The following is a 22,316-nucleotide window of genomic DNA, read 5'->3' as shown; positions in this document are numbered from 1 at the left end:
TGTGTGTGTGTGTGTGTGTGTGTGTGTGTGTGTGTGTGTGTGTGTGTGTGTGTGTGTGTGTGTGTGTGTGTGTGTGTGTGTGTGTGTGTGTGTGTGTGTGTGTGTGTGTGTGTGTGTGTGTGTGTGTGTGTGTGTGTGTGTCTCAGAGGACCCTCATCTCCTGGGTCCCCGGACCCAGAGATTAACCTCCCACTTCAGCAGAAAAAACAAAAGCCCTTTGTGGGCCCCTAGCCTTTGTCTTGGGTGAGGGGGAGATTTGCAACTAGACACTTCTTGAAAGGAGACACTCAGTTTCGCAAGTGAGCCTGTCACCCTGCACACACCTATGCCTGGCTGGGCAAGGCGCTCAGGCATGCAACCACCAACACCAGGCAACACCCCTCCACCACCGACTGCTCTTCCACCCTCAGCACCTTCCGCTCCCAGGCAGCCACTCCTTCTCAGGAACCTCTGTTCCTCATCCCATGCTCACCCTTTTCTGACTCCCACCACTGGGTAGTTATTGTGGACAACCTGCTGCTCAGGACTAGAGAAGGAAAATGACTTGTCCAGGCAGAGGCAAGTCTGAGTCTAGAATCCAGGCTTCTAAATTTCTAGGCCAGTGCATTGGTTCTCAAATGAGATTAACAGGGATTAAGTGAGATGATGCATGTAAAGACTGTGTGAACTCTAAGTCTTAATGCCATTATCACGCATTACTAGGATCATTTTCATTACTTCTGCTTCCTGGGGGAACAATGTAGAAGGGGCCTGAGCTTCAGCCTCCTTTACCCCCTTTAATTGATGGTCAAATCAAAGGAGAGTCCTGGAAACCCCAAGGTCCTGCCAGAGAGGTGAGGGGGCTGGCCCCATCCTTATCTAGCCTCTTAACTTCTTACCCAGCTCCACCCATTCTCTCTGTCCCTTTCCAGCCCGCTTTATAACTAACCAAAGGGTCATATCCAATCCCCAACAATGAATGACAGCCACCTGGCCTCACTGTCAGGTGACCTCCAGGACTGTCCTCCTGGTAGCTAAGTGTGTCCTTGCTTTCTAAGCCGGGTCTCAGGCCCCTCATCCCTACCCTGCCTCACCCCAACAAACCCCTGTAGAAAGTGCCAAGAATTTTCTAAGTCTATTCCATTTCCTGGATTGAAAAACTAAATGTGAGATGCCCACCACTTCCAGCCTCTATTGCCCAAATTGGGGTCTGAGGTCAAAGCAGGATTAAGTGATGGTGTGGAAGGAAATTGACATTTACCAAGCATCTCTTGTGCACTAGGTGCTGTTGCTGGGTACCTGACATACATCAGCCCAACTAACCCTCCCAAAATTTCAGACAGGGTAGGGAAGGACAAAGACAACCAGCTGCGAAGGGTTTTCCTATCTCCAAATCTCTCCCTTATCAGACCCTGTGATTATCTTCCAAGCCTGTGGAATAGGCAGAACAAATGTTATTCTTCCAATTTTAAAGATTCAGAAACCCAGCTAAGAAACTAACGTCACACAGATAGTATATGGGAGCAAAGACTTGAATCAGGTCGTCTTATGCAAAATCCCACAATCTTTCCCCTTTCTGGGAGCCTTTGGCAGGAACCATAACACAAAGCTGGGCCTGTTCAGCCCAGCCCCTTCTCTTGTGGTGACACAGAGCCTTGGGCGAGTACAGTGGCAGGGTAGAGAACACATGACGAAGAGCATGGGACTGTTTTCTACCCCTGAAGAGCAGTTAGTCTAAAGGAGGATGGAAGTCAGACACATCCCAAACCAGACAGAGGCAGGGCAGCATTGAAGCAGGGGAACGGAGCTCCAGGCTTGGGATAAATAAGTCTCTGAAGAAGGTGCCTGTGGCTCAGTGGGTAGCGCACGGGCCCCATATACCGAGGATGGTGGGTTTGAACCTGGCCCTGGCCAAACTGCAACAAAAAAATAGCTGGGCGTTGTGGGCTGCACCTGTGGCTCAGTCGGTGGGGTGCCGGCCCCATATACCGAGGGTGGCGGGTTCAAACCCGGCCCCGGCCGAAATGCAACCAAAAAATAGCCGGGTGTTGTGGCGGGTGCCTGTAGTCCCAGCTACTCGGGAGGCTGAGGCAAGAGAATCGCCTAGGCCCAGGAGTTGGAGGTTGCTGTGAGCTGTGTGAGGCCACAGCACTCCACTGAGGGCCATAAAGTGAGACTCTGTCTCTACAAAAAAAAAAAAAAAAAAAAATAGCTGGGCGTTGTGACGAGGTGCCTGTAGTCTCAGCTACTCAGGAGGCTGAGGCAAGAGAATCACTCAAGCCCAAGAGCTGGAGGTTGTTGTGAGCTGTGATGCCATAGCACTCTACCGTGGGTGACAAAGTGAGACTCTGTCTCAAAAAAAAGAAAAGAAAGAGAAAGAGAAGTCTCTGAGCTGAGGGGAGGAGATGGCTGACAGCTGGGTCTCAGAAGCAGCCATTCCCACATTCCTACTTTGCACCTACAAATGTTGCCTTGATGTTTTCTATCTTTAAGCTGTGATTTTTGTATATGTGCAATGCCTTCCAGCTAGATTGTAAACCCTGTGGGGGCAGGGCTCCTTCCAATTCTTGGATGACATTTTCCTGTCCCTCATCTATCTTGTCTGGCACAGTGCTCTGCATATTCCAAGCACTCAATAAATGCTCATTTGCTAACACATGCTGTTTCTTCCACAACTTCAAAATGGTCATTATTGTCCAAAGCACCAGAAGACAGATTGACCTCCCTACCATTTCTGCCTTCAGCCTTCAACTTCTCCCAAGGAATCCAGAGGTCCCTATACCAGGGGAAGAGGGGATGGGGCTCTCCCTGGGAGATTCTAATCCCCCTGCCTCAAATGGGGAGACCCATATCCTATCCCAGATAGGTCCCAGGGAAGCATTCCTCTGGGGCTGCCAAACAAAGACAATTCCAAGACACAATAGCTCCAGTAGGTTCTTGTGACAGCCTGAGGACAGAGTAACACTGAGGGTTAGAGAAATGAAAGGGACTCAGGTACAGGCCTAGGAAACAGAGTTAGCTGTCCCTTGAGTGTAACCTTAACAAATCAAGTTTCCTTCTTTGGCCTTACCAGGCCTACACCTGGTGACCAATCTGTGTGGCAACCCATGGTTCCCATCTTGGGCAAGTAATGTCTTAGTCTGGGTTTCCTCATAGGTAGGTTCAGATTAGTTATCTATGAAATGGCAAGAATGGGCTCTTGTCTGAGGTTAGCTGCAAAGCACTAAGCTCAAATCCTCAGGTAGGAGCTTCCCTGGGTCATTCAGCCCCCTGTGAGCACTTCTGAGTCCTTCCCCTCTAAGACATTGGACTTTGAGACCTATGGGTTCATGAAGACGGTGCCTAGGGAGAGAGGATGAGAAAGAAGGTAGAAGGGTACAGAGTGGAAACAAGTTTAACAGTGAAGGAGCCTGGCCCACAAGGGCCCCTGGGGTCATCAGGGATATTGTCCAGTCTGAGCCTCAGGCCCAGAAGAAAACCCTATAGATGGCTGGCATGCTGCCCTAGGGGCAAAGCCTTGGGACCCATGGAAGAAAGGACAGATAGTCATGCCTTAAGAGGAGATCCCTGGGGGAGGAGTTGATACAGCAGGAAATACCAGAGCAGAGTGGGAACAATAGCAGGGTTTCTTTGGCCCCTGTTTTCTTTGGCCTCTTAGCTGCCAAGGAGCCCAGAGTCCACTGCTCCAGGTCCTTGCCTTTCCTGCAGGCCCCTCCCCTCAGCCCCTGCCTGACAGGCTGACAGCAGGAGGCACCTGTTCTTTCCACCTGCTGAGCCCTTGGGCCAGGCTCCTTCCCTTCAGCTTATCTCCACACTATACCCTTAGGGGGGCTTTTAAAATTAATAGTCACAACATAAAGAGACTTTACTGAGACTTAAACTGTGCCAGGTGCTGTGCTAAGTGCTTCTCAGGGGCACTCACAGGGTGCAGGCCGCTAGTGCAGCTCCCCTCCCTGGATCCTGCGGGTGGGTTCCTGACCTTCCTCCAAGCCCTGGAGAACCCTGCAGCTCATTCCCCACCTGTTGAACCTGGGCATGGGAAGAGGGAGGGGTGCAGAGGCTGCAGGTCGGAGAGGGGCTGCAAGCTCCCAGGGAAGGGGGCAAAGAGGAGGTGAGAGGGTGGGGAAGAAAATGTGGACCAAGCCAGGAGTAGAGGACTTGACTTTGGGGGGACTGAAAAGACCACATGTAAGAAAGCAGACCTGGAAAATGAAGGAGAGACAGACAGAAAACAGAACAGCACAGCAAGTAAAAGAGGCAGAGGAAAGGTGAATGTAGAGAGGAGACTGAGGGGAGAGAGATGAACGGAGACGGGCTAAGAGTGAAAGGCAGGACGGAAAAAAAAAGAAGAAAGTGTGAGGGAGGGAGAGGCACAGAATTTAAGAGACAGACTGAAATGAGAAAAAGATTGAGAAAGAGACAGACTGAGAAAGAGGCAGAGAGAGGAAGACAGTGCCAAAGGGAGAGAGAGAGAAAGAGACGTCTCTGGGTTTGGAGAAAGACTGGCTGAGAAAAGGAGAGAGATGGCCAAAGGAAAGAAACCAAGACCGAATAAGGGTTCAAAAGAAGAGACTAGGGGGGCTAAGGAGACTGAGAGGAGGAGGAGAAAGAAGAGAAGGAAATTCGGAGATGCAGAAGTGAGAGAGGAGAGCCCCCGCAGGAAGGCGAGTGGCGCACCCTCCTCCCCTCTCCCTGCACCCCTAGTCGGATTTCCAGAGTGTCACGGCCTCTGGTCGTACCCCCTTCGGTGCCCTCGACAAAGGGAACTCCCAGCTTCACCGTCTGCGGGGATCCCCGAGAGGGCTATGCCCGAGGGGCCGGGACTACTCCCCAGAGAGGGCCCTTCCGGGGGTCTGCAGCCTAGTGCAGGTGTTGCCCGGGGATGAGGTGTCGAGGAAGGCTGGCACTTCTCCCCACACGCCCCCGCTCCAAGCACAGAAGGCTGCGGGAGCCGCCCGGCCCGGGAGCCGCCCGCACGGCCCAGCCCGGCCAGCGGCCGCCCCCGCACAGGCAAAGAGGGAGCCGAGCGGCGCTGTCCTCGGGTAATAACATCACTCGGGCCCGGCCAGGGGAGAGGTCGGGTCAGGATGCTCCAGTCGCAGGAGGAAAAGGAGGAGCTGGACTAAGGGCCCGAAGAGAAGAAAAGGGGAACACCAGGGACCGAGGAAAAGGCCGGGCGAGGTAAACACTCGGCAGTCTGTCGCACCGGGGAGCCGGGCCCGAGCCCGAGCCCAGTCTCGCAGGGACCCGGGGCGCACAGCGCCGAGGACAGCGCGGCGGCTGCCTGAAGCGCACCATGCGCCGATCCGCCGCCGCGGGTCCCGTCTACACCGCCGCCTGGGTTACGTGGCCCGGGCGGGTCGGTCGCTGCCGCGGCAGGGGGGCGGGCGCCGGGGCAGGGGCGCGCGGGGCCGCGGGGAGTTGCGAGCCTGTGACCGCCGCCGACCTTGCTCTCTGCGCGCTGCGCGGGGCCCCGAGCGCGGGAGCCGCCCACTGCCCCCCCGCGCTCGCCCCGCTCCGGGGCGCCCGCCCCCTATATAGCGCGCCCCTGCGGGGCCCGCGCCAGGCCGCCAGCCACGGAGTGGGTGCGGGACAGTGCGCAGCGCCTCGCAGCCAGCCCTCTGCCCCCAACCCCAACGCCGCCACCGCCGCTGCAGCCTCTGCCCCGACGGGCGCCCCCAGCCGCGGCCGTAGCCCCCGGGCCCAGGTGGCCACCATGAAGAAGGAGGTGTGCTCTGTGGCTTTCCTCAAGGCCGTGTTCGCTGAGTTCTTAGCCACTCTCATCTTTGTCTTCTTTGGCCTCGGCTCAGCCCTCAAGTGGCCTTCGGCGCTGCCCTCCATCCTGCAGATCTCACTGGCCTTTGGCCTGGCCATAGCCACCCTTGCCCAGTCCCTGGGGCCTGTGAGCGGCGGCCACATCAACCCAGCCATCACCCTGGCCCTCTTGCTGGGCAATCAGATCTCACTGCTCCGGGCTGTCTTCTACGTGGTGGCCCAGCTGGTGGGTGCCATTGCCGGGGCAGGCATCCTCTACTGGCTGGCACCACTCAATGCCCGGGGCAATCTGGCCGTCAATGCGGTGAGTGGCCCACCGAGCCGGGTGTGGGAGAAGGGACCCTGGGGTGGGCCCAGGACCAGGCCTCCATGCTTCATCTCAAAAATGGGTGCAACAGAGTGTACTAGTCCATGCCCTTGCCAAGAAGGTGAGAGCCTCCTAAGGCCAAGAACATGAATCTCCAGGCCTATGTGTGGCTCCCCTGCCATGCTTTTAGCTGCCTCCTCTGCCCCTTCCTCTTGCTGGCCCATCCTGGCCACCTCTCCAGGGACATGCTAACCCTCCCCTCTTGCCCCAAACTCCTTCCTGCCTTTGCTCCTGTCTCACTTTTGAGCTCTCCTTTCCTCTTGGGTCCCTTGTGGTCCCCGGTCTGCTGCTCCCCAGTGGAGTGGCGTCATGGACCCATGAAGAGAGTGGGTCGTCATCCTGGCATGGGTAATCCTAGCTCTCTGTTTCATTTCTCTTAGCCATTATATAGAGATGGTCATACCTACCACAGCAGGTGTCAAGGGGGTTACATTTAGAAACCATGGATATGAACCCCTTAATGTGCCAGTGCATAGTGAGCTCTGTTGAATATTGGTTCCTCCTCTCCCTACCCCCTGCTCCTGCCTGCTGCCACCTCCCCTCTCCTGCAGCCCCAGATTCAGTCCCCCCCCATTCAAACTGGGTTCATTAATCAAACACAGAGGAGGATTTTCTCGGCCATTGTCAAGCCATGAGTCAGCCACACTGGAGAGACGGGTTTGAGGTTGGCACCAGCATCGGGTCAGGCATGGCAGGAGGCCGGGTTGGGGGTGCAGTAGGCAAACTGGGCAACTGCCCACAGGAGAAGGGTAAATGCCAGCTTGTGGGAGGTGGGGCCTGGGCAGAACCGTTGATGCGCCTGTGTCTAGGATACTCTGCCCTTGACCGCAGGTCAGAGCTTCAAGCTTCCAATAATGGCTTCTCTGAGGTAACATGCGCAGGGCTTGGTTTTCAGGTGCCAAGGTGCTCTAGATGTCCTGGAAAACCAAAAGCCCCTCTCCCCAGGCCCGAGGTTATAAAGCCAGAAAGCTGAGAGCTCCTAACCCTCCCTCCCCTTGCAGCTCAACAACAACACAACCCAGGGCCGGGCCATGGTGGTAGAGCTGATTCTGACCTTCCAGCTGGCACTCTGCATCTTCTCCTCTACTGACTCCCGCCGCACCAGCCCTGTGGGCTCCCCGGCCCTGTCCATCGGACTGTCTGTCACACTGGGCCACCTTGTTGGAGTGAGCAGTGCTGATACTCAGCTGGGGCTGGGGTGGGGGCAGACATGCAGGCAAATAATGGAGTCCTAGAGTGGAGCCCCACCAGACCAGTGAGTCCAGCAAAGTTTAAGGCCTAGATTTAGGGCTGCTGCTCTCTGGCCCTACTGGGTCCCAGACTTGACCCTCCAAAACCTTCTCTGGGCTGATGAAAGGTAAGAGTAAATAAGAGGTGGGGTGACTCAGATTCAAGCCCATGCTCAGGACAGAGAAAAGAATAGGGCATGGGTAGGGTCCGTGATTAACTGGCTAGCTGGGATCCTGGAAGGAGAAGTTATCAACCTAGAAATTGGGAGACTTGAGTTTGAGACTGAGCCCATGGACTGCTGTGTGACCATGGAAGAGTCCAGGTTCTGTAGGAGTAGACAGGAACATTGTCCTTCTCACCACCGCCCTCTCTTTCCAGATCTACTTCACTGGCTGCTCCATGAACCCAGCCCGCTCTTTTGGCCCCGCAGTGGTCATGAATCGGTTTAGCCCCTCACACTGGGTGAGTCTGGGCCTTCTCTTGGCTCCCTGACCATGAGGGCCTGGAGACCTAGCAGTGACAGTTGCGAGCTGAAGGGACTTTCTGGATACTGTGGGCCCAGAACTTGGGAGTGGAACAGGGAGCCACGGCTGGACAGGAAAAGGGACTTGGGATTTGGCCAGAAGGGCAGGAGTGAGTTTATATAGTCTGAGCCCCTGGGGATAGGGGGTGTGAGTGTCTGTCTCACCAGGGAAGGGAATCTGTACCTTCATGGAGGTACAGAGGGGAACTGTGCTGATCTGCTCTGAGGATCTTGTGTCTGTCCTTCTGGGTGTCTTTTTCTATCCTCTCAGATGTTTTATTGATCTGTCCCTGTTGAAAGGGTTGGTGGAATCTTCCTGTGCGTCTGTCCCTCTGGACAATCTTTCTGTCACTTCCTTTGAGAGCTCATGGTCACTTTCTCTTCAGGGTCTGTGATTCTATCCCTGTGGTAGTGGGAGGAGTCCTGTTAATCTCTCTGAGCATCCATATGTCCCCTTCAAAGATTCGTTTGGTTCTCTTTAGGGTGTGGTTGGAGGGAGCCTGGCCCTCTGGAGATCTGTGTGCCTCCTTTGAGAGTCTGGGTACTATATCTCTGTCACCGTGGAGTGGGGCAACAGTATATATGTCCCCTAGGTGGGAGGAAGGCTTTCCCTGTAGAGATCTGGAAGTCTGTATGCCCGTCTCCTCTCAGGGTCCAAGGGACTGTCCTCTGGGGTTCAGCCCCCTGATCACTGGCCCTGTCTCCACCAGGTCTTCTGGGTGGGGCCCATTGTGGGGGCTGGCCTGGCTGCCATCCTCTACTTCTACGTGCTCTTCCCCAATTCTCTGAGCCTGAGTGAACGTGTCGCCATCATCAAGGGCAAGTATGAGCCTGAAGAGGACTGGGAGGAGCACCGGGAAGAGCGGAAGAAGACCATGGAACTGACTGCCCGCTGACCAGTGTCAGGCAGGGGCCAGCCCCTCACCCCCTGGACCACAGCGGGGGGAAAAGAAAAAAATGACAGCAAAGCTTCCTTCCCCGTGGTTGGTCCTATCGGCTGAGGAGGAGGTGCAGTCTCCCCAGGCTGCATAGCTAGAGATGGGAGCAGGAACCTATGATGGGACTCTTGGGTTGGGGGCCCGGGGCTGGGGTCTGGTGGGGAGGAGTCTCTCTGGAACAGGGCAGACTGCAGTGCTGTGAGGTTAGACCTCAGATTGTGAAAGCAGCACCAGGCTCACAGGCTGCCCCAGGCACAGGCCAGAAAGGGCTGGTCTGCAGTCTGCCTCCCCGACCCTCCCCAACCCCTCCTCAAGAGCCATAGGGATCCCAGCCACTAGGTGGGCAGAAGCGGACCCTCCCTCAGAGCTGCTTAGGAGGAAGATAGACTGGCTCACTGAGTGCCACCTTATTTATTTCCAGTAGAGGATGGATGGAGTGGGGCTGCTGGTGTTTGGAGTGGGAGCTTTCCAATAAACTGCTGATACTCATGTTACACCTCTGCCTCTCTCCTTGGGACACTCTGGTCCTTCAGCCCTCCCCTTGTCTTCCCACATCTTCCAAGGTGATTTTGCAGGGTACGAGGGGACCCAGGACAAGTCTGCTGTGGAAAGAAAGGGCCGCTGGGGCCAGGGGAGGCCTAGAGAATCAGAGCTGGGGGCTGGGCAGGGAAAGAGAAGAACAGATACAGAAGTAAACAGAGCTAGAGGCCTCAGCTATGTCAAGTCCCTGCCACTTGAGGAGGGCAGTGCCAGGGTGTGTGGAGGAGGAGGGAACCAACCACAGCCCCTTGAGATGCCAAGGGGTGACCAGCCAGGTTCTGTCACAAAGAGGAGCCACAGCCCTTGCTCCTTTCTCCGCACCTTGATTTTTCAAAAAGGTGCCATGCTGAGAGCCTGCGCTCAGCAGCAGCAGCCCATCCTTTGTCCCCTTACAGAAGCCCCATGAGGCCCAGACCTTTTCCTGGCCTCCTCTCCTCCCTCTGCCCATCAGTGTCCCTACTGTCCTTCTCTCTGGAGCTCTGCTCTTGCTGTCACTGACACTCCCTAGGAAAGCCCCTTAAACTGTCTGGGTCTCCATCTCTGGGTCTGTAAAATGAGGATAAAAACTGCTTTCCTCCCAGGGCAGTTGTAGGGACTGGATGAGAGGTGAGGCCTGGGTCTGGTGGGCTTTCTGGGAAGGTGGTGGGAGTCACGCCCAGCCTGGACAACCCTTGGTCAAATTTTGCTGCGCTACTTTGAGCAACATAAGCTCTCTGAGCTTTAATTACCTCATCTAAAATAGGGATGCTTTCACCTACTTCATGGGTGGCTGTGCGGAGAGAATGAGAACAATGGTTAGAAATAAGCTGCCGGTGCACTCAGTAAAGGGGTGCGAAAAGAAACCGGCGCACACGCGCGCCTCCCCGGGACCTCAGCCACCCGCCTCTGCCTGCCTGAGTGCACGGAGCGCCGGCTGCTCTGGCTTCGGAAACCCTCTGCCCTTGGTCTTCGGTTTTGCCTCTGAAGAGGAGGGGGGCACAAGCCAGGAGATGGCTTGAGAAGGGACAGAAGAAGCTGTAGACCCTGGCTGGTGAGGGTTAGTGCAGGGTCTGCAGTGAACACCACGTGGCAGAGCGTGTGTGTGAACCTCGGCCCCAGCCTTCACGAAGCCTTCACGGTCGGCGCCACGTGCACCTTCCCACCTCCTCGGGCCCGCCCGGGCCGGGGCCACCGGGTGCAAGCGCCAGCTTCGGCCAGCAGGGGGGAACCTCGTCCACCGAATCCACAGCCGCTCGGCCTCCCAGTCAGCCAGCCCTGGGTCTGGGCTCTAGCCAGAGCGGGGGTGGTGATGGAGGACACGGGGAGTCTCTCAGGCTTGGGTCCCCTGCGGCCACCAGGAAGCAGCCTACCCCAAGCCCACCTCCACCGCACTATTTGGGCGGGGGTGCAGAAGAGAGGGGCGCCCTCTCCCTCTTCGTCTCTATAAGTCTCAGGTTCAGGCACAGCCACGACTGGGAAGCTGGCCTCTCCCTCCAGCCTAGCAACGGGAAACGTGCCAGGGTGAACGGCGGACCATTGGGAGCCAGGCCCTCGGGGTGGGGGGCACCCGGTCAGAGGAGATCACGTGCCTTGAGCTTCCCGCAGGGGAACATCCGACCGGCCCCAGGACTTCGGGCTGAAGAGTCGCAGGGATCGGGCCCGTCTGGCCAGCAGGGGGCGCTGCGCTCCTTGCATAGATCTTCCAGGAGCCGCCGGTTTGCGGGCTCACAAAGCCCGGTCCCCCGCGAGCACGCACACACGAACCCCACACTTCTCGGGCTCGGAGCCACACAGACCTTCAGGTATACCCAAGGGCTGTGTTTGCTGGGTGTGTGGAGCCGCATCAACCCTCCCCCACCGTTCATTCCCACGGGGCGCTAGGCTGGCTATGAAGCCTGGCCCCACGTGCTCGCAGAGGCCCCACCTGAAGACTGACTCAGGAAGAGGCGTGGTTCTCCTGTAGGAGGCTTCTCTCCCCTTCACCTCCCCAGGGGCTTCACAGTTTTCAGGTAGACAGTGGACATGGTGTTGTGATGGAGAGGAGGAGGAGGATTGGGGGCAGAGGGCTGTCTAGATGGGTGGACAGGAGGAGGGATTGCTGGGGATATCAGATCTCTGAGCTCCTCTCAGCCGCAGCTTTCTCCACTGCTGTCACCAATGGACGAGGATATCAGACCTCCAGATTTTTCCAGGTTTTGTGGTGACTGATGAGATGAGGCTCCAGAAGCCACCTTCAAGCCCTTCCTTTTGTCAAGCTTTCATTCTTCCTTCTCTTTCCCAGGACCTCCCTCCTTCCCCTCCCTCTTCCTCCTTCTGTCTTCCCTGAGCCCTGAGAGGACCTCTGTCAGACCTCACACTGGCAGGCAGTCTAAGCAGCCAGGTGTAGGGCTTGGCAGAAGGTCTCTGAGCATGAGTGAGCTCAAAGCTTGGCATTAGAGCCCTGGACTGCCTGGGGCCAGGAAGGTGCTGGCTGGGGCAGGCCCTGCACACTGCCCGCCTTGCCTCAGGGGGTGAAGGACCTTGTCCCAGACCAGGCAGGGCTCAAGGAGGTTCTGCTGTAAGCCAAGTGGGGACAAAGGCTGCCACTGCACTTAATGCTCTCAGGTTCCTGGGCCCAGGGCAGGGGCTACCACCTGCTCCCACAGTTGTCTCACTGGAGAGGGAAGGGAGTTGCAATCCTAATAACGAACATTTTTTGACTCGGAGGCACTCAGCTGGGTGTCAGGACATTTACTCCTAACAACACAGAGTGGGGTGGGGATTATCACCCCCATTTTAAAAATGGGGATACTGAGGTCACGGAAGTTAAGCAGCTGGTTAGGGGTGCAATGTACATGGAAATGTTCAGAATGTTCTCAGTTTCTTGTCAAAAGCTCTCAACAGATAAATATTGCTGCCATTTGGTGCCAGTTTTACAAGGGCAGAAACTGGGATGAGGTCACATGCAGGCACTGGTGTCTGCCCATTAAGCCCTCTACTGTCCCTATCTGAAGGGAGGGAAGGAGAGTGGTGCCCTTGAGGTACTGAGAAGCCCCAGGCAGGGAGCCCACCATGCTAGGGAGGAATGGTACCCACAGTCCATCCTCCCTTGAGCATTTATTGAATGACTCCCTATGTAAGGCAGGGAGGGAAGTCTGCTCTGGAGCAGTGGAGGCAGTGAGGAGGCAGAAGCCACAACCAGCCCCGGCCTCATTCAAGCCCTACTTCTCTGCTGGTTGGGGCAGGCGTCCTAGAGAAACTGCACTTGTGCAAAGTCTTGAGAGAGGGACAAGGAGGAAAGGCATTCCAAAATCAGCACACAGAAGGCTCAGAAGCTCATTTGGGGAAGTATAAAATGTTTGACCTGGCTAGGGTAGAGGGTGCAGGGTGAGCAGTGGGAGGAAGCCTGAATATCCATGTCTATGTGTATCCTGAGGCAATGGGGAGCCATTGAAGGTTTTTGAGCAAATGGGTAATGTAATCAGCTTTGCATTTTTTTTTTTTTGGAAGGAATGGCAGTGGAGAAGAGAGTGGTGAGGAAGGGTACAGATGTAGTGAAGTTGGAGAGCCCAATAAGGTTAATGGAATAATCCAAGGAGAGACAATAAGGGCTGAACTGGGCCCGTGGCAAATGAGAATGAGAAGAGGTGTCAGATGTGAGAAAGGACTACCAGGAACCTGGTCACCTCTTTAGTGTGGGCTGAGGGAAGGAAAGGTATCTGGATGATTCTGGGGTTCTGACCTAAAGCCACTCAATGGGAGAGGGATAAGGAGGCCCAGGATGGAGGGTTCAGTGGGGAGGTCATGTGGTCTGGAGTTCAAGAGAGAAATCTGGGCTGGAGGCAGTGTTGTGAGTCAACAGTTTGTGGAGGGGACACAAGCCACAATGTCAACAGGGCTGCCCAGGCAGTGTCACCAGGAGTGAGAAGAGCAGTGGGCCAGGAACAGACAAGGCTTGTGTTTAAAGGTCAGCAGAGTAGCCATCGATAGAGGCTAACAAGACACCCTCAGAGAGGTGGAAGGAGAGCCAGGAGTTGGCCATGCCACATAGGCAGGCATAAAAAAAAGCTTCAGGAAGGAAATGGCTGGCAGTGCAGGTGCTTCAGCAGGCCAAGGGAGAGGAGAGCTAGAAAGGAGGGCATGGTGGCCTTTTCCAGAGCAGTTTCAGTTAGGTGGCAGGGGACTCTAGTGCAGTGAGTGGATGACTGGAAGCTTGATTTTCCACTGCTCTGAGATTACCCAAGCACCTTGAAAGGGAAGAAGCCAGGACAAAGGGAGATGTGAAAGCCACAGCTGAGACTGGGATTGTCAAGAGAGGGCCACTGCTGCTCAGAGGGAGCCAAGAGTACAAGGGGGATCTCCTGTTCCCCAATTTGCACACAAGGGAAGGGCTGCCTCTTTTTCAAGGCCATAGGGCACTGGTGGGGGTATGTGACAGCTGCTGGCGAGGCCATGGCTGGGGAGGAAGAGTGGGACAAGTATTGCCTGGTAACTTGGCTTTGTAAGTGGGATGGGAGGCATGGGGCAGTCATCTGCTGAGAGAAAGCCAGAGTGAATAGGATACTTGAAGAATGAGGAAGACTTAAAGAATGGGGGAACAGCCATGGAAAGATTGCTGAGCAGAACTGCCACCCCTGCTGAGGCCAGACCTTGGACTTGTCAGGCAGCAATCTGCATGGCTGGGCGAGTTTCTCCAGCAGTGATCAGCAGCGCAGATGGGGAGCAGAGAGGCATGGAAGAGAATGAGGGGGGAGGGGGGAGGGGGGTAGAGAGGCATGGGGTATGGGGTAGAGAGAGCTCAGTCCCAGGTGGGGATAGATATAAGGCTGAAATGAAACCAGCACAAGAGGCTGTCTGCCCCAGGGGGTCAAGAAGTTTTTATTCATTCATTCACTCATTCAACAAATGTTTATCGTGAACTTACTATAGCAACCTTTGTTCAAGACACTGTATGTAGGGAAGAACAAAATTTGGTTCCTGCCGCCCCCCCCCCCACTACATTGCCCCTGGGGGGCAACCTGTGATGACTCTAATATATGAAAATGCCTAGATGTGATGGGAGCACAACAGGCCCAAGAATGGAGCAAGTGACCTCCAAGCTGAGCTTTCAGGGGGAGTTACGAGTTAACTAAACAAGGGGAGTGGAAGAAGAGAGAGCATCCTCCTAAGAGAGACCAGTAGAGTGTTCATCTGGGGGGCAGAGGGTAAAGGATGAGGCAGGCAGTGGGGAGAGGGGAGGGAGAAGGAGCAGAGTCCCTGAAGGCAGGCACAGAGCTTCCAGAGGAATGGGAGGCTTTGAAGGATTTTAGCAGGGGAGCAGCACGATCAGATTTGCATTTTAGTACTGGGGCTGCAGTATGGAGAACTGATTGGAGCAGAGCAAGGGAGCAGACAGAGAGACTGGTTAAAGGCTGCAGGGCAGCAGGGGTGGCAAAAGAGGACACAGTCAGAAGATATTTAGGATTCAAAATCAGCAGGAACTGATGCTTTTATTGTATAGGGGAAGGAGGGAGAGAGGGTCAAGGATGCTTCCCAGGCACCACCAACTGAGCTGGAAAAAACAAGATTGGGGGTAGAGAGAGGGACCTCACTTTGAGACAGATTGCATTAGAGGATCCTGAGAACAAACAGGGGGCATCTGTGGGCAGGTAGATTGGCCAGGGGTGAGAACAGGGCACCCAGATGTGGTTAAGAAGAGATTATTATTTCAATAGTTTAGCAGATTCTTAAGGAAGGAACACTTTGTTTCCAAAAATACCTTGATATGCTGCTGGGGGCCTAGGGCCTAGGTGATTTTAGGACCAGCATAGCCACAAAAAGGGTTAAGCTGCCCTTGCCTGAGAAAGGAGAGGAATCTTTTTGGCCCCCCAGAGGGAGGAACTGAGAAGGGAGGGGCGGGGGAGGGGAGGCAGAGACGTGGGGAGGAATGAGTGAAGAGGAGCAGAAATATCCACTGGTGGACAGCAGGTCACAGCAGAGGTACCCCTGCCATGTGTGTGACCTGATACTGTTTATCTGTGGAATAAACCCATTCCCCTTCTGGCCCTCCTACCCCACAGGCCCAAGTCCTTAGCAAAGCCAACTCTGTTCACATCTGCATTCTGTGAGAGGGGTTTTTGGTGGGAATAGAGGAGAGCACTTAATATCTCATATAGGTTTAAGGGGCGCAGCACAGTTTCAGCCCATCTGGAGGCAGAGCCCAGAGACAAAAGGGGGCCAAGGAGAACAGGACCCCTTGATCTTGAAGCAGGCCTTGGACTTGGGGATCTGAGTGATATTGCTCCATCAAAGCAGACATTAGGACATGAATGCTCAGAAATCCCATGCTACCCTTCATCTGTGACCCTCAGGCCAGATCTTTGTCTGGAGCAGAGTTAGATCTGGCTAGCCCTAGAAAATCTCCTGGAAGGTTCCAGCTCAGCACCCAGGGATAGCCCTCCCCACTGCCTCCTCCATTCCTTCCTTGCCCCCAGTCTGGTAAGCTCAGGCTGGGGCAGGCATGTGAGCAACCCCTCACACCACACCCACAGCTCCCACCCTCCCAGACACACATAACCCACTGGCCCACTCCCTGCCAGTCTGACCAGTACACTCCTTGGGGCAGCAGAGTGGTGGAGGCAGCACTGCTGGTGGAGGCTGGAGAAACCTCCACAGAGGGTGAAAGCCAGAGTCGGCCAGAAACAAGAGACAAGAAGACAGAGGAGAGGTCCTTGGAACAAAGGAAGTGACAGCCAAGACAAGACATGGAAGCTGTACAGCCAGAGGGGCAGGCCTGGGCTAGGATGTTGTCATGCAGGCTTTGGCCAGCTGTCATCAGGGCACTGTTTGCCGAGTTCCTGGCCACGGGGTTGTATGTGTTCTTTGGTGTGGGCTCAGCGCTGCACTGGCCCTCGGCACTTCCCTCTGTGCTACAGATTGCCATCACCTTCAACCTGGCCACAGCCATGGCCGTGCAGGTCACCTGGAAGGCCAGTGGGGCCCACGCCAACCCTGCTGTGACACTGGCTTTCCTTGTGAGCTCCCACATCTCTCTGCCCCGTGCTATGGCCTATGTGGTTGCCCAGCTGGCCGGGGCCACCGTAGGGGCCGCTCTGCTTTATGGAGTCACGCCAGGAGACATCCGAGAAACCATAGGGATTAATGTGGTAGGTGCAAAGAGGGGCACGTGGCAGGGCCAGGAGGAGGGAGTCCACACAAGTCGGGGGCTAGACCTGAGGAAGAAATAACTCAGCCTCATGTTCCACACCTGCTCTGGCTGGATACTGGGTCCCAAAGGAATCACACTACGGCCTTAATCTAGGAAGAATAGAATGGAATTGTGGTGTGAAGAACAGATGAAGAAAGAAGCCACCACAAAGGGGAAGGAGTCAGAGAAGGACCAGGCATTTAAAGGGTAGATGTGGCCAAGGGAGGGCTAGGGCTGTGAGTAGAGGCAGGGGGCCCTGCAAGTGCTTCATTTTCCTCTCTGAGCTCTACCCCAAGTCTTCTGACCCTCTGTTTTCCCCAAATTCCTCCTTCCCTAGAACTCTGAAGCCTACCTCACTCCCCCACCCCAGACCCCTAACCACCTATGTTCCATCTACTTCCCCAAACTCCTCCTCCTCTCCTACCCTAGCCTCCTCTCAAACAAGCATCTCCAGCTTCTCAGGCCTTCCCTTTCCCACCAGTCCTGAGCTCCTGCCTTCCCCTCCTAAACCACTAGCTCCAACCAACCAGTCTGTGGGGTGGGAAGAGTGCCAATCTCTCCTGCAGGGAGCAAGTGTCCAGGGCTGATGTGAGCTCCACTGCACGGATCTCAAGTCCTGGAGATGAGCAGCGGTAAGGGGTCACCCATCCTAAAGCTGAGGAGACCAAGCTCAGGGGTTTCACCATCCTATGGGCAGAGTCTGCATCTACTCCAGCATAACCCTCTCTGCCCAGGTCCGGAACAGTGTCTCGATTGGCCAGGCAGTGGCGGTGGAGCTGGTTCTGACCCTGCAGCTGGTGCTATGTGTCTTTGCTTCCACTGACAGCCGTCAGACATCAGGTTCCCCAGCTACCATGATTGGGATCTCTGTGGCATTGGGCCACCTCATTGGGGTAAGGGGCAAAGGGGACACCACACACACGCATATACTGGGTCCCTCCCTGGGGAAGCTGCAGGGCCCTGAAGGCCAGAAGTGTCCCTTCCTGAGCCCCTCGGGCCTTGGGGCTGAGGTGGTGTCCCTGCACTCTAGGATACGATGCTCCATAGGCCTCTTCACTGTGCCCCTGCACCTGCTGCCTTTGCACACCCTGACCCTGCACTTGCTCTCCAGATCTACTTCACTGGCTGCTCAATGAACCCAGCCCGCTCCTTCGGTCCTGCTGTCATCATCGGGAAGTTCACAGTACACTGGGTGAGACCCTCTGCTCATGGCCATGGGGAAGGGAAAGGGCTTCAGTAGGGATAGTAAACATTAGGTTTTGTCAATAGTTGAGTCCACAAAGACTTGGGGAGACAACCCACATCACCACCACCATTTTCACCCCAGTGTGAAGGTTTCCCTAAGCTCAGAATGCCAGCTTCTCAGTGTCCCAGCTTGTACTTCTTTCTTTCCAACTTCAATATCCCAGGTGTCCAATGGACTGGCAAAGAATGGGCCAGGTCAGGAGCTGAAGCTTTGGCCCAAACTTTAAGACCTGGCTGTTTTCTTATTCACTTCCTCCAGCTGAATCAATTTTCAAACTTGGATAAAGAAAAAGATAAACAGATAGAGAAAGACACACCAGCAGAGATAGAAACAGCAATAGCCAGGACTCACGGCTAAAATGGAGGAGGTGGGACGGGGAGAGGAGACTGGCCCCCTGGCCCCAACCATTGCTACACAGCCAGGGCCCAGATTCATGGAAGGCAAGGTCCCCTCACCATGAGAGCTCAGGAGGCAGGACTGTGGTTCTCATGTTTACCACCTTGTTAACAGTTGAAGACTTGGGAGACCGGGTCAGCCCTAGGGAAGCAGGCAGGCACCCCAAAGCCACTGATGGTGCTGACAGCTCATGGGTAGGGGATCTACTTCCTTCTCCTCAGGTCTTCTGGGTGGGACCCCTGACAGGAGCTGTCCTGGCTTCACTGATCTACAACTTTATCCTGTTCCCTGACACCAAGACCCTGGCCCAGCGACTGGCCATCCTCACAGGCACTGCAGAGGTGGAGAGAGTGGTAGGGGTGGAGCCCCAGAAGAAAGAATCCCAATCCAGTTCAGGGGACACGGAAATGGAGAGTGTGTGAGGTGGCAGAGACTTTGTCACAACCTTGTTTCAGAGAGGAGCCCTGTAGGTGGGCAACGTGCCTTTTATGATCTAATTTGAGGTTTTCCTGGGAAGAGGTGGTGGGAAGGCTTGACACCTTATCCTAACAGGGTAGGGCAGGGGGTGCCAACCCTCTCCCTGGCATTACATTTCTAGATGGAAAGAATCCAGGAGCAAATCTGTCTAGTACACTCCCTCTAAACCAGGCGTCCTGAAACTTTTTAAACAGGGGGCCAATTCACTGTCCCTCAGACCATTGGAGGGCCAGACTATAGTTTAAAAAATGAAACTATGAACAAATTCCTATGCACACTGCACATGTCTTATTTTGAAGTAAAAAAACAAAATGCGAACAAATACAATCACACCGCCTCATGTGGCCCTCGGGCCACAGTTTGAGGACCCCTGATCTAGACCTTCTCTCTCTTTTTCCTTTTTCTTTTTTTTTGTGAGACAGCATCTTACTCTGTTACCCAGGCTAGAGTACCATGACATCAGCCTAGCTCACAGCAACCTCAAACTTCTGAGGTTTAAGCAATCCTCCTGCCTCAGCCTTCCAAGTAGCTGGGACTACAGGCATTCATCACAATGCCTAATCAATTTTTCTATTTTTTGTAAAGACAGGGTCTTGCTCTCACTCAGGCTTGTGAAGTGATTGACTCAAGCGATCCTCCCCCTTCAACCTCCCAGAGTGCTAGGATTACTTACAGGTGTGAGTGCAGTGCCCAGCCTCTCTTCCTATCTCTTAATAAGACAGAGAGCAGAGAGAGACAAGGGACTTGATAATCTCTCTTCATTTCCCTCGCCCAGCTAGACCCCAGTGGGAGTCCTGAGCCTCCAGAGCCTTATGTCTTGGGGGAAAAGGAAATTAGAGTCCAGATGGCTACTCTGCTTAGGCACTGAGGGGCCCAGGGACCTTAGGAAACCCTGGAGGAGGAGCTTCCTGGAATAATCTGGCCCTGAAACAGCCTCTCAGCTTTTGAGAGGGATTCTTCCACCCTTGGCTATAGTTTGGGAGCCATGGTTCCCCTCTCAGACTAGGGGCTTCCTGAAGACTGAGACTGACCTCCTAAAAGATCTTCATTCCTCACTTCTCTACATACTCAGGAGAGAACCCCACCTTAGGGGAGAACTGACACAGAGAACCTTTTCTCAGGCTGGCAGAGGGTCAGGGTACAGGCAGGAGGTCTTAGCAGGACAGGCCTTTCCCAGGGTAAGCTCTCCCCAGTCGTTTGCCCTGGCTTCCATCCCACAGCCACATTCACAGGAACAATCCTGAGACGGAAGACCCTAACCATGCCCTCTGTTCATAACCTGGGTCAAAGAAAGCCATCTCCTGCTTCCTTCTTATCATTACCAGGATCCCCCCAAAAGCTGTCAAATAAGTCCTAAGGATGGTGGGAACCTGAGAATGACCCAGGAAACTGAGATTTGAGGTTCAGTTCCTTCAAAGGCCTACCGAACTCCAAATTGGTTAAGATTTAAATACTATTGTATATCTACTCTGCCCATGACTTGGGGTCCTGTCTGGATCTCAGATTCCCTAGCTATAAATGGACACAATCCTCCCCCCAAGAACTGCTGTGAAAACAAGAAGTTGGAAAATGCTTTTGGTAGTAAAAATGCTAGAAAAACAACCCCAATAAATGATTATTGTTGCTGTTACTGTAATTATTAGGTTTGAATACAATTTCTATTGGCAATGGGTGGGAAGAGAGAACCGAGAGGAAGATGATTGAGAGGGAGGGAGGAGAGAGTCGTTTTTTTCTCTCATTTCACTGGATATACTTAGCAGGGACCTTCCCTCCTTTTCTCTTGGGTCTGCTGACCTAGGAGCTTTGTGGGTGTGGCGGTCTTGGGGAGGGTCCCTGGAATTAAGAGACAAGCCAATAAAAGTCAATTCTCATTTCTATGGCGCTCATCACCATGGTATCCTGAGATATAGCAACCAAATCCATGTAAAAGATAGGTCCTTTTTTCATGATGTCTCCTAAGGAACCGAGGATGGGAAAAGGCTGCCAAAGTCTTTCAAAGGCAGGGTAATGGGCCTGTGACCAGTGCAGTAGCTGAGTCCCTGGTACTTGCAGCCCTAGCAGCTGTTCTGTAGTATCAGTGGAGATACTACTTACATCTCTCCAAGATGTGTCCCACTCATCCATCTTCAATCTCTCAGAGCTGCCTGTGCCCTTTATGAGCAGGGACAGCTGGGCGTGAGTGCGTGCGCATACAGATAATATGGTTGACTTACTAAAGGTCATCCAGCTCAGGAGCGTGGACCTTTACTGTCTCCTTAGCTGCCAGCTTAGAATTTTCTAAAATAGAGCTCCACAGGGGCTTACACAAGCTGCAGCCACAGGAAAGAAGCAAGAACTAGGGGGTGGGGGATGCTGGTGGAACTACTACAGTAAGCTCCTTGACAAATTATTGGTGTCCCCAGAGTCAAGCACATGGTGGGTGCTCAATAAAAGTTTGGTGAATGAATGAATGAAACTGGGCAGCTGGGGAGGAAGAAGAGGCAGTGATAGATCAAGGAGGAAAATTCAGGAGTTACAACTCCCCATAAGCCAAAATGACAGCAACTGAGAAGCCTATGCTTCCAAGCAGGAGCTGGGAAGAAGGTGCACAGCCGGACACTGGAGTCTCCATCCTCTATTCCAGAGCAGGCTCCATAACATCTGTCCCAGGAACTTACAGGCCAAAGTAAGGGTGGTTGCCTGCAGAGAAAGCTGGGAGGCCATTTTCATTAATAGTTCTTTAAAGCTGTTCTCTGTCAGAATAGAGCAAGAGGAAATAAGCTTGAGAAACGAGGAATTAGGTTAGAAGCTGAAGAGCATCGAAAGTTAGACATGGAAATAAGCAACCAAAGGATAGTTTCTCCTCCTCTGGAGCCCTTTAATAGGACAGCAGGCCATCTGTTTGGAGGATGGAAGGGCTGGCCTCTGATGAGCTGAGTCTCAGTGGTTCCAGCTGGGGGAAGCAGGCTTCATCATCACAGTCCCTGGGTCTGTGTCAGGGCAGGGGGCATGGGAAGGACAGAGACCCACCAGGCCAGCTCTTGGTATGTATTCTCTTCCTCCCGGATGTCAGGGAAGTTTTTAATTAATGGTGTGTAATCTGATCTGACCCTTCTCCCTGCTGAGCACTGCCTTCAATCAGTGGAGCCATCTGCAATTGCAATTCATAATTCTCCTAAAAGGGAGGGAGACTAGGACTGGTGCCTTGGTGATTAATACAATTAGCCTTTTATGTTGATGATTGTCTTAGCAGGAGCAGATGATGCCTCGCTCAGAGCCTAGGCAATCGCTTTCCGATTGGCTGGCAGGAAGCCCCTGCTTCCCACCCCCACTGCTCATCTTTAACCTGCTACTTCCAGGTGTAGAGGACAGACCTGATCAGGGACCACACTGTGCAAGGGGGAAAAGCCCAGGAAGGGGCCAGGCTGGGAGACACATTTGGCTTCCTGGGACTGCAGGAGGAAGAGGAGTAGTAGCACAATGACCTGGAAACTTTCACTTTCCAAAGAAAATCATTTTGCCCCAAAGAATTCTGTGGACTAAAATTTTTAAAAAAAGAAAAAACCGACTCAGTGCCTATAGCTCAGTGGCTAGGGCACCAGCCACATACACTGGAGCTGGCGGGTTCAAATCCAGCCCGGGCCTGCCAAACAACGACAACTACAACCAAAAAATAGCCAGGCATTGTGGCAGATGCCTGTATTCCCAGCTACTTGGGAGGC

At 54.2% G+C, this 22,316-nt stretch overlaps 2 protein-coding genes across 2 annotated transcripts; both read left to right on the top strand.

Annotated features, from left to right (window-relative positions):
• Positions 1 to 4,839: 4,839 nt before the first annotated feature.
• On the top strand, positions 4,840 to 9,306 carry AQP5 (aquaporin 5). Its single transcript, XM_053557683.1, has 4 exons — positions 4,840 to 6,058; positions 7,123 to 7,287; positions 7,730 to 7,813; positions 8,585 to 9,306. The coding sequence occupies exons 1-4, from the start codon at positions 5,276 to 5,278 to the stop codon at positions 8,768 to 8,770; spliced, it is 1,218 nt and encodes a 405-aa protein (XP_053413658.1). The 5' UTR covers positions 4,840 to 5,275; the 3' UTR covers positions 8,771 to 9,306.
• Positions 9,307 to 15,878: 6,572 nt separating this feature from the next.
• Positions 15,879 to 20,576, top strand: AQP6 (aquaporin 6). The gene is made up of 4 exons (XM_053556276.1): positions 15,879 to 16,455; positions 17,231 to 17,389; positions 17,608 to 17,688; positions 18,360 to 20,576. Exons 1-4 carry the CDS (start codon positions 16,054 to 16,056, stop codon positions 18,558 to 18,560), a joined length of 843 nt encoding a protein of 280 aa, XP_053412251.1. The 5' UTR covers positions 15,879 to 16,053; the 3' UTR covers positions 18,561 to 20,576.
• The last annotated feature ends 1,740 nt before the right edge of the window (positions 20,577 to 22,316 follow it).

Source organism: Nycticebus coucang, chromosome 12, assembly GCF_027406575.1.
Source record: "Nycticebus coucang isolate mNycCou1 chromosome 12, mNycCou1.pri, whole genome shotgun sequence".
Taxonomy (NCBI): Eukaryota; Metazoa; Chordata; class Mammalia; order Primates; family Lorisidae; genus Nycticebus; species Nycticebus coucang.
This window is presented reverse-complemented; position numbering and strand designations above follow the sequence as displayed.